Source organism: Amblyomma maculatum, chromosome 3, assembly GCF_055883805.1.
Source record: "Amblyomma maculatum isolate TAMU_Amacu chromosome 3, ASM5588380v1, whole genome shotgun sequence".
NCBI lineage: Eukaryota > Metazoa > Arthropoda > Arachnida > Ixodida > Ixodidae > Amblyomma > Amblyomma maculatum.
Window position 1 is genome coordinate 171,848,603 of NC_139346.1, and position 22,228 is coordinate 171,870,830.

General features: G+C 46.7%; 3 protein-coding genes across 5 annotated transcripts in view; 2 read left to right on the forward strand and 1 right to left on the reverse strand.

Moving 5' to 3' along the window:
- The window catches only part of LOC146196932 (serine/threonine-protein phosphatase 4 catalytic subunit), a 28,334-nt gene extending 25,336 nt beyond the window's left edge, over positions 1-2,998 (forward strand). The window contains exon 8 of the mRNA XM_084598647.1: positions 2,254-2,998. Within this exon, the coding sequence (XP_084454773.1) occupies positions 2,254-2,304 (51 nt within the window). The 3' untranslated portion in view covers positions 2,305-2,998. The remainder of the gene's footprint in view (positions 1-2,253) is intronic.
- Positions 2,999-4,188: 1,190 nt separating this feature from the next.
- Positions 4,189-22,228, forward strand: part of LOC146196933 (uncharacterized) — a 69,379-nt gene continuing 51,339 nt past the window's right edge. For all 3 annotated transcript variants that reach the window (XM_084598649.1, XM_084598648.1, XM_084598650.1), the window contains exon 1: positions 4,189-4,767. The gene's annotated coding sequence lies outside the window, so the exon portion shown is untranslated. The remainder of the gene's footprint in view (positions 4,768-22,228) is intronic.
- Positions 10,276-14,775, reverse strand: LOC146196934 (uncharacterized). The gene is made up of 2 exons (XM_084597097.1): positions 14,770-14,775; positions 10,276-12,331 (listed from the first exon to the last, which is right to left on the reverse strand). Exons 1-2 carry the CDS (start codon positions 14,773-14,775, stop codon positions 11,651-11,653), a joined length of 687 nt encoding a protein of 228 aa, XP_084453223.1. The 3' UTR covers positions 10,276-11,650.

Consider the following 22,228-nt stretch of genomic DNA (forward strand, 5'->3'; position numbering starts at 1 on the left):
ATGACTCATATTCTAATGCTCTACAGCGCAAGGAAATCCATCCAACACTTTTTTTTTCATACTAAAACGAAAATGAGTGGAAGAGGCGGAGAATGTGCAGTGCGAATGTTTGCTGTGGCTATGGCATCAAATTCAAACTACCTGCTCTACTATGACATTTAATGCTCTTTATTTCGCTCCGTCACTGTAAAAAATAACCATGCAGTTGGCAGTGACTGGTTTTTCGTCTTCATCAAGCTGTGAAGCAAAAGATTGTATGTGACGTGGTGCAGTACCGGTTGCAGTTTGAACTGTGTGCCGTAGCCACTGCACGCGTCAACACTGGATGACGCGTCTGTACCGAGCTTCCTGCGCGCCTCTTGCACTCAGTTTTAGGTTTGTACAGAAAAAGACTGCATTTTCTCATGCTTCAAGGATTTAGAAAATTAGCTTTCTCATTTCAAAAACACTCACAGTGTTGCCTTGTTTGCGGCTTAGAACTACCCATCCCATTTTGCCATTTAGACTAACCACCTAACTGTGATAATTAAGAGATTAATTAATGAGGTGAATAATTGGAACAGTTTAGCAGCATATTGTGTGTGTCGCGGCTGAGAATTTTTTTCTGAATATACTGTTTGCCAATTTTGAAGGAAATTTTTTAAATGTTCGCTGAAACACCTGCTATATTTACAAGCCTTAATCAATGTAAGTAAGCAAGACATATTTGATCTAAACTGGCTGGAGTAATGAGGCATGCTGCGAATAACTTTGTTCTGTTATCTTTGCTCTGGTTAGATGCAAAGTATCCTGCTGCACGTCTGTGTGGAACATCTGCTTGCAAGAATAGAAAGCACCCATATAAAGCTATCTGGAGATGTTTTATCTTTGTCAGCGTGACATGGGGCTAAAATTGGTTTAATGGAGCACGTAAAAGTCATGGTATGGCATCTTATGTTTGCCATGTTTACTCCGTGTCTGTCATGTAGTGTGCTCTTAGTGCTGCCTTCACAGGCTGATTTTATTTAGCTTCGTCGTTTTGAAACCATTTTGTGAATCAATGCAAAATGCACGACAGAGTCCAGCTTTGGGTGCTTAATATAGCATGCTCTGGGTGTGGCAGCCAAGTTAGAAGCATGTAATCGTATGCCATAGGATAAAACCTTTTACTTTGAAACGTTCAAATTCAGCGGCCAAAGAAGCTTCTTCGTTTGCGATCAGTTGAGGAAAATGTAATAGTAGTGAGATATTTGGTTACACAGAGTGTATGCGAAGTTGGGCAAGGAATGTCATTAAATGATAGATGTTTGGGAAATGCAAGTGCCACAAGCATGCATTTCAAAAGCAGATGACGTGCGTGCTAGACACAGCTGTGTTTTTCAACACATTGCTCTGCATGTGCCGTAATGCCTCATTCATTCTCCATTAATGTCGGAGGGCGAAGCGCAGCAGAAAAATGGCATTGGGAAGGTGACTATTTACCCAGACAGTGGTATTCGAACTTTGTTTGCTTTGCCATTATGTCTTGCCATTTATGCAAATTGCAATCAAAAATGCGTTGCCATTATGCTTTCCATTCCATGGGATGCAGACAGCTGTAGGTGAACGCACATTGCAAGGGCTTCCTCTCGACTTCAGTGTGTTTGTTAGCAGCTCTGATGCAAGCTGTAGAGTTGCAGCTAAATTATAGCTGTAGATTTTATAATTGGTTCACAGGAAAGGAAAGGCGAGTACCTGTCACACTTGTGCTGTGGACGCCCGAATCCCGTCTTGCAAGCTGTAGAGTTGCAGCTAAATTATAGCTATAGATTTTATAATTGGTTCACAGGAAAGGAAAGGCATAGTATCTGTCACACTTGCACTGTGGACACCTGAACCATGCTGTAAGGAAGGGGAGGAAAGTGGGAGTTAAAGTGGAAAGAGAAAAAGAGGAGCCGCCCTCCAGAGCAATTTCGACCACTTAGGGATCTTAACGTGTGCTGACATCGCACAGCACACATGGCCTCCATGAAATGCAGCCGAAACAAAGACGCGTCCTTGTGCTGTGCGATGTCAGCACACATTAAAAATCCCCAGGTGGTCATGCTGAAGCAAAAAAATTGTGCACCAGATGGAATTGCTTGCGCTCTTTATGCAGTAAACTTGTAAGGCTGCATCGCTTTCTCATTCCTGAAATTCCGACTGCACAAAAAGCAATGATTGAGTTGTGCATACTCTACAGACGTATCATGAATGAATGCTTCCTGAGCTCATATTCTGTTTTTTGCTGTGCAGGAGAGCAGAGGAATTCCAACCAAGAAGCCACAGCCAGATTACTTCCTGTGATGACCAGTCCCAAGCTTGCTTTCATTCTTCTTTAACAGCATACAAACCTTGTACACCGTATCATACAAAAGTCACTCTTAAATGGGAAAAAAAAAAAAAAAAGACTGTCTTGTTGATGCGATCATCAGTGCAGCAGCATATTTGGTCATCTCTTTTCACAATGAGGCCAGCACCATCAGCTGTCTATCGACGTAATGTCTCCATCCCAAGTTCACTATGACTCTAAAGAGAAAGGGGGCAAAGAAGTTTCCGTGATTCTTTTCTTTTTTTTGTTTTTTTGCTAACATGGCCTGCAAGTGTGCTTGTTGCCAGCAAGAAAAGTTTATTGCATCAGTCCACACAACCTGGTTGTTCTTTTTCTTATGTTCTGCCCCCATTCTGAAAGCCTGCATACTGCAGTCACATGTGTGCTTGGGTTTCAGGCATGTTATTTTTGCTCGTACCTCTGTCTCCAAACTTGTATTTGGATGTTAGTCCACCTTTTTCCTTCCTTATATTGTTTGGCTAAGTACCTACAAGTGCTGTCATGTTTAACTTGTACAGATTATCAACTGCAAGATGTTCTTTTATTTGGTTCTTAATTGCTTGTGATCCTTTTAGATTTGCTTTGTGTTGGTTAGTGGCAGTTTATGAACTGCACTGTTTCAGTGTCTAGTGGAACACTATTTCAATAAAACAAGTATGTGCCGGTGTTTTACTGCCTATGTGTCATCCGCCGCTTGCTGATGTATGTGTTCATGCATCGAGTGACATTAGTGCCGCTCTTTGCAGTTTAACATGTCCGGCAGATGTCATGGAAAATAAATGGCAGTCATCGATTACATTAATATTTGAACACTTCCAAACTGGAAGGTTGCCTCCGACAGAAACCGTGTAGTATTAAAGACAGGATCCTCTTTCGCTTTCATTCAATATACCTACAAAAATTTTACTCAAGTTTTTTTGGGGAGTGCTCTTGTGGCATTCATTGCTGTGTCTTGTGCTTAATGGTGCATAAGCAGCTAAGGGTATTGTATGCCAAACAAGGCTCAGTGTGGCATTCGACAGCAATAGTGTTCAAATCACACTGGCGGTAAGTACCTTAGGCACCAGCGTGCTGAACAATTCAGAGCCCTACATATACATGCTGTATGTGTAGGGCTCTGAATTGTTCAGCACACTGGTGCATCCCTCATAGTGTAATATGCTTCGCATCACCAAGTGGAATTAAAATGTGACTACTTCAGGACTTTAAAGCCCACATACCATATCATGGGTACTATTGTCAAAATTTTATGGGATGTGTGTTCTGTGGTGGTGTGGTTTGGTATCGGTACCAGCAGATGTTTGATGCAGGTCCTCACCTACATTCAGTCACATCAGGCGATTTTCTGCACAACCATGGCACGTAAACTTGTGTTAATAGTGCCTTTATGCCCTGCAGCCTTTGGTAGTATACAAATTCCACCTCGCGCATGTTACTATTTTCATATTCAACTGGGGGCTGTTAGGAAGGCCTACCGTTGGTTTATACCTGCCCACAGCTGGAAGCGAGGAAAAAAAAAAAAAAAAGCTAAGGTGCTCGTTAACGGGGGTATGTAGCAGCCCCGAGTTTAGTAGAGTCGAACTTAGGAGCCGGAATGGACAAGTAAAGGAAGCTAGTTAGCGACGAATAAGCCCTGCTTGACTGTGGCTCAAATACGTAAGAAGCTTATATCCCTGACGCAAATCGGCGCAAGAGCAAGAAGAGTCTGCGGCGGCTCCCTAATCTATCTCCCGGCAGCTTTGCTCCTTTTTGCCTGACGCGAGGCGAAGCTGACGTAGCGTGCGCCGCGCGAGAGCACGCTCTGGTCGGCGGCGGCGGTAGCAGCGGCAGCGTCGGCGGCGTCTCCTGCCGGCAGACGACGCGGCAGCGGGCTGCCTAGAGGGAGCCGCGGGCGCCGCAAGAGGGGCCCGGCGACGCTTCGTCGAGATTGTAACGTGGTTGGCCCCCCATCGATGAAAAAAATTTTCCTTTTCAGTGCTTTTCCTCCAGTTTTCGATATACGTGAGCCGTATTTCGGGCCAGTGCGGGGCATCGGCGAGTGGAATTAAAATGTGACAGCTTATCCCGACATGGAGAGTCTCCCGAAGCGCCTGCCGACGGACAGACCCGGTAATGCCGTCTGCGGACCTGGCCAGGAATGGCGCTTTTTTTGTGCACAGCGAGTGGTTTTTCTTCGAGCACTACGAATGATTAAAAGCGCGGTGATTAGGCCTACCGCTTCGAGCCGAGCTCGTCAACTCATCTGTCAACGTGCGAAGTCTCCGACCGTCTCCATGGTGAAAAAACGGTGCCGGAACGAGAGGTGAACGCGGCGTTCGTCCCACGAGCGGCCGTCGGCTGGAGCAGCAAGAGACGCTTTTTTTTTTCTATCTCTGGTCCCGGTCTGAAGCCCCCGCCGCTGCCTGCCACCGACGGATTGGCGCTCGATCTTCGAACAGGTGAGTCGCACGGCGTAAGCACCGCTTTCTATTTTTGATCGCGTTATCGGCACGAGCCCCGACTCGGCCCTTGCCTGTCTGCGGAGAGTTAGCGCTTCGCACGTCACCCCTTTTCTCTATTTCTGACAAGCGTCCGTCTCCTCTTGGAAGCGGACCAATCCTCTGCACGATAACGCGGCGAAAAAGACGAGAAAGATAAATCGCCCGTGTCGTTGACTTTGGCGCCTTTGAGAGGCTCGGCATTCGCTAGTCCCGGTCGGCTTGAGCGCGTGCATGGAGACGAGTGACGCGGGAAGGAGAAAAGAGGTAGTAAAAAAAAAAAAAAAATGCGCCGTTCTTTTAATTATACGGAGCCATTTTTCGCCAAGTTCCAGGCTTCGCGCGTTGTTCCCGAGACGAGCGTCAAGAGCGCGCCGGGTTTCCGATGTAGGAAGTCTGCTCCGAAGACGCGAGAATAATACCAAGTAGGTCAGACAGCCGACCGGCAGCGAGCGCAAAAGCGAAAAAAAAAAAAAGAAAAAAAACCAGCCAGCCAGCCAGCCGGCTCTCTTGTTGTTTATGCGGCCGCCACGCTTGCTGTGCTCTTTTTTTAGTTCGCTTTCTCGCGCTGCCATTGAGCGCGCAGACGGCGGCGAGGGGAAAAGAAAAAGCAATCGCAGAAAGATAACAACCCTAAACAGTTCTCTCACTCGCCGCGAATGCCGCGTCGCAGCCGCCGCCGACGACGCCGCCGTCGCCGCGACGTTTGATATTTAAAAAAAGGACGGCCTGTCGATTCGTTCATTTCGCGAAGGTTCCTGCGCGATTTGGAAATCAGATGTGATGACGCTTTAAGGTTTCTAGTGTTGTTCAGTTGTGATTGTTCTTTCTTTTTTCCTGCTGCTCTTTTATTTCGTGTCATGGTTTCCCTTCCCGCGATCGGCGGTCGCCGCGGCGCGTTGGGTCGCAGTGCTCGCGTCTCAGCTGGCGGAGACAGCCACCAGCAATTTAGGCCTAATCGAACATGCAACGCGTTCTAGCCTCTTTGGTGTTCGGATTGGAGCTCTTACTCGCGTTGAGCACGGACTAAGCCTAAAACTGTTAGGCCTAAATGCGAAGCCTAAAAGTGCATTTTTTTTATTTCGCGACTTTTTTTTTTCGTCTCGTCTTAGTCGAAGAAAAGGTATGAAAAATGCAATCGCATAGCTGTTTATTTCCAAGTTGCCTCTACATTGGCAGTGCGCTGGTGTTGACATTCGTGTCTGGCACAAAGCCTTCGTAACAAACGCGTTACGTTAAAATTTCTATACTGCGTCGGCATGTGCTCCTCTTCTTTTTTTTTTTTTTTTTTTTTTTTTTTTTTTTTTTTTTTTTTTTCGAGATCGTTGCCGCTGCCGCGCTGCTGCTGCTCCTGCTGCGGCGGTGGGGAGGACGGAGGCTGGCAGTGCGATGTCGTGCGCGTGTCGCGATTTTCAAGTGCATGTATGTGGTGATACTGCCTGCGTGGCGGTCCCGAATATCAGCCGCCGCGGTATCGCAGCGTGCGAGAGCTGAACGTTTCGTTTTATTCCTTTGAGCCACGAAATGGAACCAACTGTTAGCGCGGAGGCTGTTACAAATGCGACGATTAGTTTTTTTTTTTTTTTTTTTCTCTCTTTCTCTCTCTCTGCGCAACCTCCTCCTCCGCTGTTTTAAGCGCGGAGGAGGGACAGCTCTAAAAAGAGGTGGCATGAGTCACACTTGTAGTGGTTTCTCCCATCTGCTGACGATGATGTAGAAGTCAACACCTCCGTTTGGTCCTTGGCCCAATATGAGCCGATCACCTCCAACAACAGTTGTTGACCCTGCGAAGAGTGAGAAAGTACACGCCGAGAGCCGTGTTTATCTCGCAACATCCCCGGAACTCGTGTCGAACAATGTCGACACGTGTCCGTTTCCTTGCGGAATCGACATCGTTTCGAACTCCGAGGCGACGACAAGGGGCGAATGCTACCGCTCCGCGATGTATGTAGTACGACGCACGCACGCACACACGCGAGTTGGAGGTGGTGTTGGTTGGGCGCGTTCCGCGGCCGGAGAAAATTCCACGCGAGCTCTCCTCTCGCCTTACCTCCCTCTTCGCGTCTCTTTCTCTCTCTCTCAATCGCTCTATATATTTCCATTTAAATTTTCCACTTGTTTACTACTCGTCGCCGTCGCAGCGTCTGGCGCGCCGCCGCCGCACTGTAGCCATTTGCTTGAAACGGGCCTGCGCTGCTCCTCGCGCTAGCTCTTCTTTTTCGCCTTGTATTTTGCGCTCGACGGCGTCTCCCTCTCCTCCTCCTCCCGCTTATGCCTCTCACTCGTTCCTCCTATCGCTTTCTTTTTTTTTTTCTTTTCCTTTCCTTTCTTCCTCCCAGACGCTCGTCTTTCTCTCGCCGTCGTCTCTCCTTCCTCCTCGCGCTCTGTCTGGAAACCCGCCTGCTCGCTCCCGTCGGCGTTTCTCCTTTTCTGCCCGTATTTTTTTTTTATTCCTCCTCCGTGTTCATGCGCGCCGTCAAAGCGTGTACAAGTGTTATTCGTGAAAGGAAAGGAAATAAACGCATTCAAGTTCGGGTAGCGCGTACCTAAATGGTGCCCGAATGGGATGCAATGGGCACTCCGCGTCGACAAAGTGTCCCCAGCGGAGTACCGAATCGCGCGTAAATGTAGCTGTTATTTTGAAGTTGCATTTTGCTCTTGCCGTGTGATCCTGAGGAAACCGTAGCGCAATACGGTGTTTGGTATTGAAAGGTGCTGCCTGTACATATGTTGGCGCATTGAAGACATAAGTGAAAACAGTTGTGAATTTATCAATTGATGAGGGTCATTACTACAATTAAAGTAGGCAGGAGGGTCAATCAGACGACTGAGAGCCCCTAACCTACATTCTCTCTCGCGCGCTTTTTTCTTTCTTTTTTTTCTGCCAAGGAAACTTCCAGAAGCTCTCAGTTCATCGGTGCGACCACACACGCGCTTCCTGAAAAGTCATTTGGAACTTTTTTTGTTGTTGTTGTTCGAGCGCGTAAACAGCGCATAGTGCATTGGAGTAGAGCTTACGAGGCATTTTAATGTATGAAAACCAACTGCAACCTCTTTATGACATTCTTGCAATTTGTAAGTAGAGACTGCTAGCAAAAAGAAAAGATGCCGACAGTAACTAATATTGGAGTAGTATCAGCACGGGCTTGCAGACGTGTCTGTAAGATGCCAAGTCGCTCACGGAGGTTGCAGTAACTTGAATAGTCGCGGTACAGTATAAAACATAAGTGCGCTAGCTTGGGGTGACTTGAATAGTCAAGTGGCGAACGAGAAGACATTGCTTGCTCGCAACTCTTCACGGGAAAAAAAAAAAAAAAAAAAAAAAAAAAAAAAAAAAAAAAAAACTAAGCGCGAAGAGCTACCCCCCGCTGTTCTGAATGTGACTCGACTGGCGGATCACGCGCGGTAAATTTATTTTTTCGGTGTGCTGCCACTTTCGGCAGGCAGAGCGCGCATGGCCGCCTCGGTCGGCCTCCTCCCGCCTTGCGACGGAGATGCTGCGTCTCGCAACGCCACCGCGCGCTCACGCCTCGGAACATTTAATAATAATAATAATAATAATGGTTTTATTTGCGCCAAATGAATACATGGCGCGGGAGACCCGCAGTAAAAGCTGTCACAAGCGACAGCTTGACAAAGCCGGAGGCCCCCCTATACACTTGACAGCATCATAGGCGCAATGAAACGGCATGTCTCATCCAAAAAGAAAATAGAAACAAAACATGAAAACATCTGCAATTACAATCACTCATAAAAACTACATAAAATTATACAGAAAATGTGTTAGAATGAAGCTAGAAAGCACTTACAAAAGCAATGGAACATTCATGTGCGATGGCAATGAGTTTAGCGAAAGTAACAGATAAATTAAGCACATTTTTGCTTCAAATAAAATTCAAATCAAAGTGAATACAGACAAGCGGTACAGTCAGAGTAAACAACAATGTGACAGAGTAAACAGGAATGGCAAGCGAAGTGTCCTAGTACATGTTGAAATACCGGCGGAGTGTTTTGAACGTCACCTTTTCAAGTTGGATATGTTTATGATTTAAATCATTTAGTAACCGGGGTAGTTTATTCTGTAGTGTTTGTAGGCCGTATGTTGTGCGAAACGTCCTTACTTTCCAGAGCTCCGTGTAACGTGTCTGGCGTGTAGTAGCGTTTTGTTGTAACCTGGCTAGACGATGTAGAAATGAACTGTTGCTGGCGTTTTCATTCTTAATTGCCTTGCAAAGGATATAATCAAATAGCTTGGTAACAGGAATTATGTTGTATTTGGGAAAGAGATGGTACGTATGTGAATAAAACGGCAGATTTTCTATTACTCTTACAAACCTTTTCTGCAACTTGTGAAGCTTCTGCAAATTTCCATAAGTTGTCGTAGACCAAACTAAGTGACAATAATTGAGTCGGGAGGAGAATAGGGTATTATAAATTAACAGTAAGATTTTTGGTGGTAGTAAATTGCGATTGCGGTATACTAGCCCAATTACCTGTGCCAGCTTAATAAGCATACTGTCCACGTGGACATCCCATGACATATTCTGTTGAAAGATAACACCTAATGTCTTAATACTGGAAGTTATTTCGAGAGGAGTGGCATTTAAGTAGATAGACTTTTGTATTGTTAGGTTTTTGTTTTTACTTCGAAAAAATACGGCTTTTGTTTTGTTTGCATTAATCGTCAGGCTGTTTTTACGCGTCCATTCGTCTAGTTTTATTAATGTTAAATTAGCAGCATCAACAAGGTCGTCACTAGTTTTACCGGTTAATAATATGCTGGTATCATCCGCGTACATGATAAATTTCACGGTTGCATCAATATTCACAATATCATTCACGTACATATTAAATAAAAATGGTCCTAATATACTGCCCTGTGGGACGCCTGCTGAAATAGATAATGGGTTAGAACTGTGGTTGTTTATGACGACTATTTGTCTACGAAATTCCAAGTAGGAGCATAAAAGAGATGCGGCTTTACCACGAAAGCCATAGTGTTGGAGTTTCTTAATTAAAAGTTGATGACTAATGGAGTCAAATGCTTTTGACAGGTCAATAAAAATTCCTAACACAAGTCTTCCTTCTTCAAACTGATTTAGTATGTGTTCTTTTTGTTGTAGCAGTGCGAGTTGTGTGCCTAAACCCTTACGGAAGCCATACTGGCAATCAGTCAGCAGGCAATGTTTCTGCTCAAATTCGGATAGTCGCTTTAAAATAACTTTTTCGAAGACTTTTGAAAAGACGGGAAGGATTGATAACGGTCGATAGTTTCCTAAGTCGTTTTTATCGCCTTTTTTAAAGAGCGCAGCGACTCGCGCTATCTGCATCGTTCGAGGAAACGTGCCTTCGCTTATACAGATATTAAAGATATATGTAAGACAAGGAGAGAGAAGGTCAGCAACATATTTGATGGGTTTTATTTGGATACCATCAATATCTTTAGCGGTACTATTTTTTAGACTGTGAATTGTGCTAATTATCTCTCCCTCATTTACTGGATACAAAAATATAGAGCTAGAGTTGTATGGAATACCATCAAGATCAATGTCTGGTGCGTTGTTACTTCCAATTTTAACAAAGTGTTCGTTAAAAGCGTCGGCAAGTGCTTTTCCCTCTAACTCAAGACCATTTATTTTTAAGCTCTGTATCCTTTCCTCAGGATTATTGCAATTCAACAAAGAGTTCAGTTTTTTCCACATTGTGGCCGTACGTGGAACCAGTGAATTAAAAGAAAGTGTATAGTAATCTCGCCTGGCCTTTTTTATATCTTTGTCTAAACGATTCCTAATTTTTTTAAAAGCCTGAAATATTTCGGGGTCTCTTGTCTTTATAAATTTACTGTATAATGCATTCTTTCTCCGTATTCTGGCAGATAGCTCTGCACTAATCCATGGTTTACGTATTTTCTTTTTTTGTTTAATGCACTTAAAAGGAAAGCTAATGTCATAACTTTCTTTCAATAGGCTGAAAAAAGCCTCGTAAGCCAAATTTGCGTCTTTAAGATCGTATACAGTATCCCAACATGTCTGAGCTATCTTCTCACGAAAAATAGAAAGAGTCTGATCTGTTATTAGTTGAATGAAATGGTTTGTCTTTGTTTCCTTGTTTCGTACGTGACCCTTGAAACATAAATATATCGGCAAGTGATCACTGAGATCCGATGCGAAGACGCCAGCATTAATGACTTCAGAACTTAAATTCGTAATAAATACGTCAATTAAAGATGACGAATTCTCGGTCACTCTGGTAGGAAGACTGATAGTATTCCAACACGCATTCATCTCCAAGAGAGTATCTAACCCAAGTTTTGGTGAATCATTCTTCATCATGTTAATGTTAATGTCTCCGCCATAAATTAAATTGAAATTGTTTTCATTTATAAAGACGAGAAAAGTTTCTAAGAACTCCAAAAATGATGCAACGGAACCATTCGGCGGGCGATAGCAAACAGCGAAAACAGTATTGTTTTGTATCACTGATAAAAATTCATAGTCATGAGTTATTACTGAAAACTGGTTCAATATTTCACATGCAGACGGCTTTTTAACCAAGGTGCATATTCCGCCACCACGACCTGTTGATCGATTCAGGTAGAAAGTATTGTACAATGGAAGCCGAAAGATGTTCACATCGTCAACACACCAAGTCTCTGTCAGCATAATGACGTCAAAGGATTGCTTTGTTTGCTCAAAAAAGAGTTGTAAGTCATGTTCCTTGCGAGTAAAAGAACGTATGTTTAAGTGAAAACATTTGAAAGCCTTCGAAAACGCTGTACCTAAGTGATGGTTGAAAGTGTGTGGCAATACATACGAGTGAGTAGGTGCCATAGTGTTCTTAGTGTTCAGCTGATCTGTTGTTTAAGTTTGTCGCGGTCACTAGAGCAGGAAATGACCAACGCGTTTTGCCCATCAGCTTTCCGGACCAAGACCTTGTTGTTGTTGTGCCATACGTATTTGTAGTTATTTGTCTTCGCCCAGAGCTTTGTTTCGGTAAGCAGAGTACGTGTCCTTTTTGTCAGGTTTTCTAACACAAAAATGCTGTCATTTCCTTGGCACAGTGTTTTCCTGTTTTGCCACCATTTGTCTCTTGCTGATTGTTTGGCGAAACGACAGATAATGCCAGGTATCTTATCTTGCTTTGAGGGCAGGCGATGAATGGACACTATGTCACTTTCCTGAAGCTGTGGCAGGTTGTTTAGAGTTGCCAGCTTATTTATCTCATCAATCAGGTTTTCATCCTTCATTGCTTTAATTCCATGGAATTCAAGGTTGAGCTTTCGGCTTCTCCATTCCAAACAGTCCATTTCGTTTTTCAGCTGCGTTATTTCATCGTCTTGCTTCTCAATCTTATCTACCCTGTGTTTCAGTTCCTTGACTTCACGTTCGTTCTTTTCTATCCGAGTTAGAAGCTCATCGTACTGGTCACTCATGTACTGAACTGTGTCTTCGACGCTGTCAACTGTTTCTTTTAGCGGTAAAAGGTACTCCAGCTTTTCATTGATTGATTTTGCTCGCGAGATACGCTGCGGGCCGCAAATAGTCGGCGTTGCGCTTGCTGGCCTGGTTACATCGAGAGTGGTTTGCGACGACGAGCTCTTCCTCTTTGCGCCCCGTAACGAGTGGACGACGATTCGTGCTTAGGAAGGTGCTAGAACCTATAGGTGCACAGCGTGAGTAGGATACGAGTCAAGCGGCAGCTATCAACTAAGCCCATGGCCCGCAATGGGCTGTATGATACCACTAACCGGTTTACAGTAGTTAATAAACGTAATTCCAGTGTTTCCCCTCTGTTGAACAGGGTTTTGTTTGGTTAATGGATTTTTAACGTCGCCAAGCGACTCAGGCTGTGAGAAAGCTGCGCATTATTTTGCGCACCTGTAGTTCCTTTAACGTGCCCTGGCATCCCACAGTACAGAACAGGCCACTATTAAATGGAACACGAGATCGCATGGCACAAGGTGCGCGCGCAGCGAGCACGGCCGGTTGCTGTTCCTGCGTATGCGCATGGAGCCGCCTATTATCATTCGTCGGCGGCAGCGCTTTGCGAAGTGTTCAGGCCCCGCGATCGCACGTTCCCTTTAGCAGTGAACCGTACTGTATACACTGCTGCCTTGCCGTTCGCCTCTGCCAAAACTCGACCCCCCGTAGCCGGGATCGAACCCGGCTGCGAAATAAGTCGAGGCGTAAAAATGTTCGCACTTGTAATTTGCTCCTCTTTTAATTCTTTGCTCGGGTAGCAAGCAGAGCTTTAGGAGCAGTCTGCTTGCATGTTGAAGGACAACGATTGGCGGTCGTCTCGTGGATGTGGGCAAAGCTGCACTACGGACTTTAAGGATTGTCCGATTGTAATCGGAGAAGCATTCGTGGCGATGTGCTTCTGAAGTCGGACTCACCTTTAGCACGTCCGTATTTAAACGCCCTTTGGGCTAGTACTTGCAGTACGGTGTACCATGCACATCGCGCATGTTATCTCATGTCAGATTCATCAGCGGTGAACAGCTAATAGTAACCACCTGTCCTGGAAAGGATAGTGGTCTGTCCAGCGTGCTGCGCACTAAAAAAAAAAAAAAAAAAAAATATACTTTGAGCGCAGTCTCGGGGAGCTTTTTTTATATAATATTGAGCTAGGACAGCTAATTGTTCTAGTTGGTAAGGATTCATACTATAGGAACGGCGCAAAAAGACGACGGACAAGAAAAGGACGCACGAGGAGGCGCCTTGTGTGTCATTTTCTTGTCCGTCGTCTTTTTGCGTATCGATACCACGCTGACAGAAGAAATGAGAATGGGTATTCGGCGCCGCGAATGCATGTCTGGTGTTTCCATGAGCCATAATGGCGTCAGTGTAGCGTCGTCAACCGGCAGTGTTGTAAAAAATGGTGCACGTCGCCTCTCAAAGCCTGGAAGTCTACCTTCCTGCTATGATCATGATGAATTATTCATTCCTTGCTAGGACATAAAATTGATGTAAAGTATAAATATTCTTTTCATGTCAAGCGGTAGAAACAAGCGCGCTCATTTTGGAACCAAACAAGTATGGGTGTACTCACTAAAATATGAGTGGCCTCGGGGCCACTGCCTTTTATAGTTCGTGTGACACCATGTGGGCGCTGAATATTATCGTTTTGCGCCTATGTGGAATGGATGTGAGAAAATACGCTATCAGCAGCCTGACATAATGCGATTTCCAGTATAGTCCCCCAGTGCATAATCTGCAGGGCTCAATTTAGGCCGCAAAACTGGCTTTCGTTTGCTACATTATCTGCACCCGGTACATAGCCGGCGAGAGTAAAGTATCCAGCCAGCACAAAAATATGTACTACGTGCACACATAATGCAAGTATCACCGAACTTAGTGAACGTTGAAAATGTCGTGCCTCATTAGGCGTTGCTGAAAAAATTACCGGAGGCACTTTGGAGCACTAAAGTGCGATGAGGCGAAAGCCTTTGCAGCGCGGTGGTCCGTAGCCCTCCACTACCGGCACCTCTTTCTTTCTTCTATGACTCCCACCTTCCTCCTTATTCTTGCGGCTCGGTACAGATACTGCGCCTTTTCTTTCATTAAACCGATTTGAAACGCCGCTGTTGCCTGCAGCACCGAGTCGGCTTCTGCATGCTGTGTGGTGCGGCGTTCAAAAAAGTGCCAAATGAAAGGCGCAGCACGGACGCCTGGATCGGGCGCCCGGTGAGGTCAGCTTCGTATGTGGGAATCGCCTGATGATGTCGTCGCTCATGACCAGACGTGACATCGTGATGACGTCAGTTCCGATTATACGTGACCGGATGTGACGCCATCATTCGCTCATGACGTCACAGTCTCGCGGAATCTCGCGAAGAAGTCGGGCACTTCTCGCTAACGCACGCACAGACACGCTGCCTAGTCGTAAGCCATTAAAGGCTTTCGCCTCGAAAATGAACTATTTAGTTTGGACCTGTGGATAGCCCGCATAGTACAAACTTACCTTCATCCGTGCTGTATACCGGAAATTGTATAGTGTGCAGTAAATCTCTCAGCCTGGTGGAAGGTTTCAATTTGCGCTATTTGAAAGTAATAGGCTGCGGCGCAGTAGCATGAAACACTGTGCTTTGCAGGAAATGCTGGGCCTTCACTTGCAGGTTGTTATGGTGGGGGTCCCAGTGAACACGCGGTGCCATTAGAGGCAGCTATTAACATTGTTTGTGCTTTCCCAGGTGCCTGCGTCAGCAGTGATAAAATCTGATGGGTGCACATTAGGCATCTGTGTTTGTTCCCAGGCTTCTTTCTTAAGGAACACTTGCTCTCTTGATTCTAATTTCCAATTGTTTGTAGTGTTCCCACGCTTATTTATGTCGGAAACATTAACGTCCAACCCGCAGGACCGCGGTGTAGCACAAATTGGCGAGGGTTTCCCATTTCCTAAGACGCATCAGTGGTGCCCACGATCGTTAAGCACACGACCTTCTTGTTCTTACAGCGGTTGAATGATGGGCTTTCAAAATTACCTGCTTTTATGAAGTCTCGTGGGCTATTTGGTCAGATTCAGTTGTCGACTGGATATCATGCTGTTGTTGTTGTGGCTGTAGGAAGAAGGAAAAGAAAAATGCACACGGGCCTGCTACTGGCCCTGTAGCTGAGCCACCTCCGCTGCCTCGTGCGGACAGAAGAGAAAATAAGAAGAGGGAGAGAACGACGCGCGCTAACTGCTTCAAGAAGTAGCTCGCCCGCCACGGTGGCGCAGTGGTTGTTAGGGCGCTTGACTACTGTTCCCAAGGATGCGGGATCGAATCCCGGCCGCGGCGGCCGCTTTTCAATGGCGGCGAAAACCAAGGTGCCCATGTGCTGTGCGATGTCAGTGCACGTTAAAGAACCCCAGGCGGTCGAAATTTCCGGAGTCACTTCGGGGCGTTAAACCCCATAACCCAACCAACCAACCAACTTAAAATTAACTCGCGCAACGTGAGCAGCTCCAAGGGTGGATGCCACATTTGCTTTCTCCTGACTGGAGACGATTGACAGTGCTGTTTCCCTTTTTTTTTTTTTTTTGGCAAGCCCCACTTTTTGCTTGTTTTGATGTGTTTGACGTGTAAAAAGACAAGGCATTTGAAAGCAAGCGAGATAAAGAAGCAACACACGTGCGCCTCTGCTTTGCGTTGTCATGAGATGTTTCGTTTAACTTTGCTTATATTATCGTCTGGATGTCTCATACAACATCCATTCTTAAAACTGCTTTACTACTGCGAGAACAGAGGTTGTACAGCGACACGCGACTAGCAGAAACGGGAGACGATCGGCAGCCCCGGACGCTGCGATGTTACAGCGTTGAACGCGCCTGCGACGTCGACGAGCAGCCAGCTACTCAGCGGCGCGGCAGTCCTGGGAATAATTGATCACGATGGCCGTGCACGCTGAAAATCGGGCCCTCGCTCTCTCTCGTTGGCAGCAGGGCCTTTCTGAAAAGTAACTTTGAAGGTAAACTTGACGTGACGTTCCAGCGCTGGAAGTGTCATCATGGAACGTCAGCCTTGTTCAGCTTTTCCTTTCTCCCCTTTGTTTTCCTGTTCCAGGGCTCTGCTTTTTTTTTTCTTTTTTTTTTCCCCCACTAATGTGAGCCTTCCGCGTTCATTCGTTCCTCATGTTTGCTCTTCTCTTCCTCGTCTCTCTCTCTCTCTCTCTCTTCCAGTCTGTTGTATCTTGTCCCGAGCTAGCACTCGCTCACTCTAGCTGCAAGCAGTCTGGGTCGCACGCCGCCCCGCGTTATTTGTTTATACCATGTTTCCCCGTGGCTGTGATTGGGCTTCGTGTTTGTGTGCAATTCTATTTCAGTTTTTAGCCTTAGTTTATGCGCAACTTGTCTCCATCGCCTGAAGACAACGAGGGGAGCCATCTGTTGAGCGTGCGTTTTGTCGAATTCGTTCGATGCGAGGTGCGACGTTGGCGGCTGCGCGTCTCGCCTTTGATTTGTCTCGGCTTCTCTCGCACGGTTCCCTTCCTTCTTTCTTTCTTTTTTACCCCCACTCTTCTTAATCCTTCATTTCTGAGGGGGAAAAAAAAAAGAAAATTCGCTCGCGGCGTGTTTCTTCGCCATCCCGGAGCGCTGTTTCGCGCGGCGGCGCTTTTGTTTCGCTGCTTCCGTTTGTGCGTGTCTGGTGTGCGCCCGGCCTCTCTCTGTTTCTTCCGAAGACTCCTCTCTTCCTTTCTCCGCTCCTTCGCTCTCCGTCTGTCTACCTCTTCCCCTCGCTGTGTCGCCTTTCTCTCCCTTTCGTGGCTCACACACACACGCTCGCGAGGAACGATTGATATGCGCGCGCTCCTTTCTTTCGCGCGCTTTTTTCTTTTTTTTTTCTTCTGTATCTCCTTCCCGTTTTATTTATTTTCTGCGCGTCTGGCGGCCTCGGCGCTGTTTGTTTTGGGCTGATCGTCGTCTTCGTCTGGGCCTCCGAGCGGCGGTGTTTTGTCTGCTGCTACTGCCGCGCCGACGCGGAAAGGGAAGAGACGGGCTGTAATGACGCGTCCTTGGCCAGGGTTACGCGCGCGCGCACTTCGTTCGCGCTGGTGTTCTGCGCGTGTTTACTTGTCTGTGCGCGCGGCTTATTATTCGCGGCGGAAGGTAGTATGCATTCTCCGTGCGGTCGGTCGTTGGTCGTCATTGTGGGCTACTGCAGTAGCACGCGCGAAATGTCCTCTCTCTTCCCTCTTCCTCGCTTTCCTTCCTTCATTTTTCGCGCTTCCTGGGCGCTGCTCGCGCGCGCGTGGGGTGCGTGTTTCTTTCTGGCATGGGTGAAGACAGGTGAGAGGACGCGTTCCCTTCCGACGGGTTGAGGGACGAACGTTGCCCCGCGGAAAGAATCGATCACCGTGCGGCAGTCTGGGCGAGCAAGGGAACGCCGGCGCTCGACCGCAGCATCTAAACGCTTGAGTGTGTGCAGTGCGGGCATCGGGCAGGTCCTCTCACATTTTCCTTCTTCCTGACAGTGCCGATTTAACCACGCACTTAAACGTGTTGAAATTGGAACGCTAGGCTTCGCGGACGACTCTCGATGAATTTCGACCATCAATTGCATCGTTTTGCCGACGTGCAGGGTCCCACAGATGATTTCGAAAGCCTCGAAATTCCGTCGGCGACAGTTGTTGAGGCCGACCAAAGCTCCCAAAAAAGGTGGCGTCGTCCAGCACCCGCAGCGGGGAGGGAGCGCTACTATAACATATGCACGACATATACGCCTGTGGAGAAACCCCTTTTTTCGCAGCGCCGAGAGCCCAGGAGAGACCGCAGCAGCCTCTGGCTCCCCATCTGCTTGCGCGGCATAAGTAGACGTGGCGGCAGCTTTCTCATGTTTCGCCGTTTGTCTAGTTCTTTCCGGGTGTCGTCACACAATTTCTCGTTACACACGCGCGCGCGCAGCTCGAGACAGGGATTCAAGTCGACTGTATACGTGCATTTAATTGTAGTATGCCTATCTACGTCCATCGAAGCTGTGTGTAATAATGAGAATTTGGTTTTGAGGGAGAGCGTAGTGTCTGTCTCACTTTCCGGTAGACGCCTGAACCGCGCCGTCAGGGAAAATGGGAATGTAGGAGGCTGATAATATATAGGAGAAATTACGTGCCGCACTGGAGGGCTGCGGAATGTTATTTATTTTTTTTATTTTTTCACCAAGGGATTCCGACCGACGACGTATAAACCCGTGAGACATTCTCGCTTTCGCCTTCACAGCACCACAAGCAGTATCAGTGCCCTCTGCTTTCTTATGCGCATTGAGAAACAGAAGGACGGAGGTTAACTAGGCGATGCCCGCTATGCTAGACAGGTTCGCAAATTGTGCCTTTCCGGAAATAATGAAACCCTTGAATCCTTCGATCTCCATAGCTGAGCAGTAACCACTCCTGCCTGGTACTCTAGGCTTTCCCCCGGGGCGATTCATTCCTTTAGAAAGTGCAAAAAAAAAAAAGATGTTAAACATGGCTTAGCTCTGCTATGCCTGGATGTACGTAGCGAAAAGCAGTGACTACCTCGGGATCAGAAGAAATTTATTTCTCCAGTCTTCTGCGCTGTTTTCGCCAGCAGCTAAAACTCTCCTTGGCTTCCATGTCGAGGTTCACCGACGTTCTATAATTCGTTTACCGGAAAGGAAAGGCGCAGCATCTGATCTGTCACTCGCGGAAGGCAAGAAGCGCCGCCCGGCGGCGTTGGAGCGCACTCGTTCCCGCTTGGTCCTCATAGCTGACGGCAGATGGGTGACGTCGCATCCTTGACGTTACCCCAATTGAGTGACTTAACTATTTTAGTCTTTGGTACTTTCAAATTGGGCGCCAATCACAGTATCTGTCACGCGCGGAATCCCGCTATCATCCTCACGGTACACAAGCGGAATTATGAGCAGCGCTTCACAACCTGCGGCGTGGCACAGAGGAAGGATTGGAGGTTCGATTCCCGGATGGATACTAAATTATATATATATATATTTTTTTTTTTTTTTTTATGAGGAGGAGTCGCACACCTCAAGCGTTGCTAGGCAACACCGGCAGAGCTTGATCAGGGGGCTGCGCATTTGGCCTTGGCTGAGACGTCACGGCACACGACATACGCGAAGCTCGGTTCTGACCCTCGTAGTGAAGCTTTTCGCTTCAAACACCTGCGCCTCTCCTAGTGACGTCACTCGGCGAGTTCGCGCATGCGCAGCTGTGGCTAAAATTGATCACACGCGCTCCATACCCGGTGTTTACTAGCCTAGTGAAGCTTTTCGCTTCAAAAAAGGAAAGAGAGAGAGAGAGATGTTTACCGATCGTTAAAAGCCTTTTCGAAATCAGCGCCACGGAAGCACGCCGGAAGTGGCTTATACCGCCGGAGAATGAATTGCGTTAACTCTGGTGCACGGTTGTTTGGCTCACAGTATGGTTCACAGCGTGACACATTTCATTTCTGTGGACTGCACTCGCGGGCAGACGCATCATGGAAAGGAGCGATTGCGGAAAAGATCAGTAACAGGCGTGAATGCTCGCTTGTTACCGTATTACGGGCCGCCGTATACAGGGAAACAGTTGCATAAAAGCTGAATAACAGGCATGTATGCTTGTTGCTTATGTATTGTAGAAAATTTGTTGCCGCTTTGGTTACACGAATACCTTATCTGTTTAGAGTACCTTTATCAAGGAAATTTATTGAGGACCCACTGAGGTACATTTCACGTGTTTCTTTTCTTTTTACTTTCTGCCCAATGCACCTAATTTTTCTTTTTACCCTCGTTGGAACCTTGTCCATTTTTTTTTTCTATAGTCTTCCCTTTCGATTGTGTCTGCATCTGCGACTCCCTTCGCTCTCTCTTTAACGAGCTGCTTTGTTCACAATAGGCGGACCTGGTCCGTTGTTGTCGCACCCTAACCAGACTTTGTTTTGCTCGTCGTTACTGGGTCTGATTTACTACTAGTAAAGCTGCGAGGGACGTTTCCCTCGGAAGAAATATATGGGGGAAGGTGCGCGGACCTGTGGTCTTCATCGCACCTGCGAACGACGACCCTCTCCCCTGTCACGCTGTGAAGACCATTTTGAGAGCAACTGTTCTTATGCTATATAGGAAGGAAGAGTAAGAAATCCCCCGCCACAAGGGAGCAACTGTTCTGATGCTCTATATAGGAAGGAAGAGCAAAACATCCCGCCACACACGCATTTACCACTAACGCATGTTGTGCCCGTAAAAGCTTCCTGTTCCCCGACGGCGCGCTGCAAGTGCTCGCATAATGAGGTGCAGTACGTCACTGCGGTGACAGGGGTTTTTGCGCGTAGGTGAGTAGGAAGGAGCTGGACGGCCAGTTTTTGCGAATTCCTCTTTTTTGCTGCAGAGCGCGCGGTGGCTTCAGCGAGTGCATGCAGAATGAAAAAAAAAAAAAAAAAAAGGCACAGCAAGCTATGCATGTCACACCCTTTGTACAGGCTGAGTTTCCTGCCATTTGTTTTAATGTGTTAGCGTTAGAACGCCCGTTATAGCTAAGGAAAAAAAAAAAGCTGGCGCTGTCGTTAACGTGGGAAAACTGCGCATTTCGGGCCTTGAATGGCCACTTCTTAGATTCTACCCGCCACCCACGTACAAACCGCCGCTCTCCTGCGGCCTCTATCGAACCCCCGGAAGGGTCCGCCCAACCACAGCCTCTCGGTGATCGCCAAATCCCCTAATTGGTGAAAGGGCAGCAGAAGCTGCGTACGCGAGTTGCCAAAGCAGTCGGTTCAGTTCAATTGTTTGTTTCTTTGAGGACTCCGATGCTAACGCATTACGCCGCCTCGTGAATGCATTAATCGTCGGGGGCTTTTTTATGTGTGATGTTTTTGCAACGTGCGTCGAAATAGGCGGTTTGCACAATCCCTCGAGAGTTTCATTGGGCCCTCGCGTTTTCGCGTTGCGATTTTTAACTATACTGCGGCACTTTGCACGAAAAATAAAATATTTTGGTATCTTAGTTGCAGACTTTACGGTTGGCTTTCTTGACGCCTCACGGCTGAAGAAGAAGAAACAAAACAAAAAAAGAAAAACAAATCGGTATAGAGGCCCACTCAGAGCAGCGCGCTCCGTACAGTTTTTGGTTCTTACTGAAATGTATTGCGATTTTTTATGGCCTTGTATTGACTTTCGTTCGACAGCGAACGGCCTCTCTTTATTGGTGATAAATGCCGAGTTCATTGGACATACACATTTCACACACAACTTCATACTCCTCGGGCACGAAAAACCTACATGTGAGACATGCAATGAACAACTGACACATTTTAATATCATGCACGAATAATGAGGAAATGAGGAGGAAACATTTTATGGGTTTCCATAGTAACCACATCCCATTTCATCCAAATCTCATTCTATTTTTATTTCTTCTATTTTTATTTTTTTTAAACGTAAAGCTGATAAACTCTGAGTTATTTTTAACAAGAACTGCTTTACCCCGAGTTTGGCGCATGATGGCCTTAGTTGCCTACGCTACACAACACAACACAAAATGGATTTTTTTTTTCTTTCTGTCACTCGATTCAAACTCGTGATATGGTTGAAGGCAACGTCAGTTGACGGTTTATAAATGGGCCGGCGATGTCTGCTATGGCTTCGGAAATTCGCGAACAAAAACGTAGTTGACGTCACCTTGTCAAAACGGGACTATGGCGAAGATCGCTTCTCATACCCCCCTTCCCCAGTTTGCCAACGCCCCCGTTCCCGTCTTCTATGAGTGTACAACCACTTCTTAATTTGAACGCGGTAATCAGTCGATATGGGACAACTTAAGTTTGTCGTCAGTGCCCTATTAAACAGATGTACAGCCAGAAACAATATGAAAGGGAACACGGGAGCGCGTGGCCTCCACGCTTTCAAGTGCTCTGTCAACGACAGGTGATAAGAATCAGTGGTAAAAACGCTTCCAAAGTAAGCTTGGTCGGCTGCTCTTTCCGAGCATACCCTTGC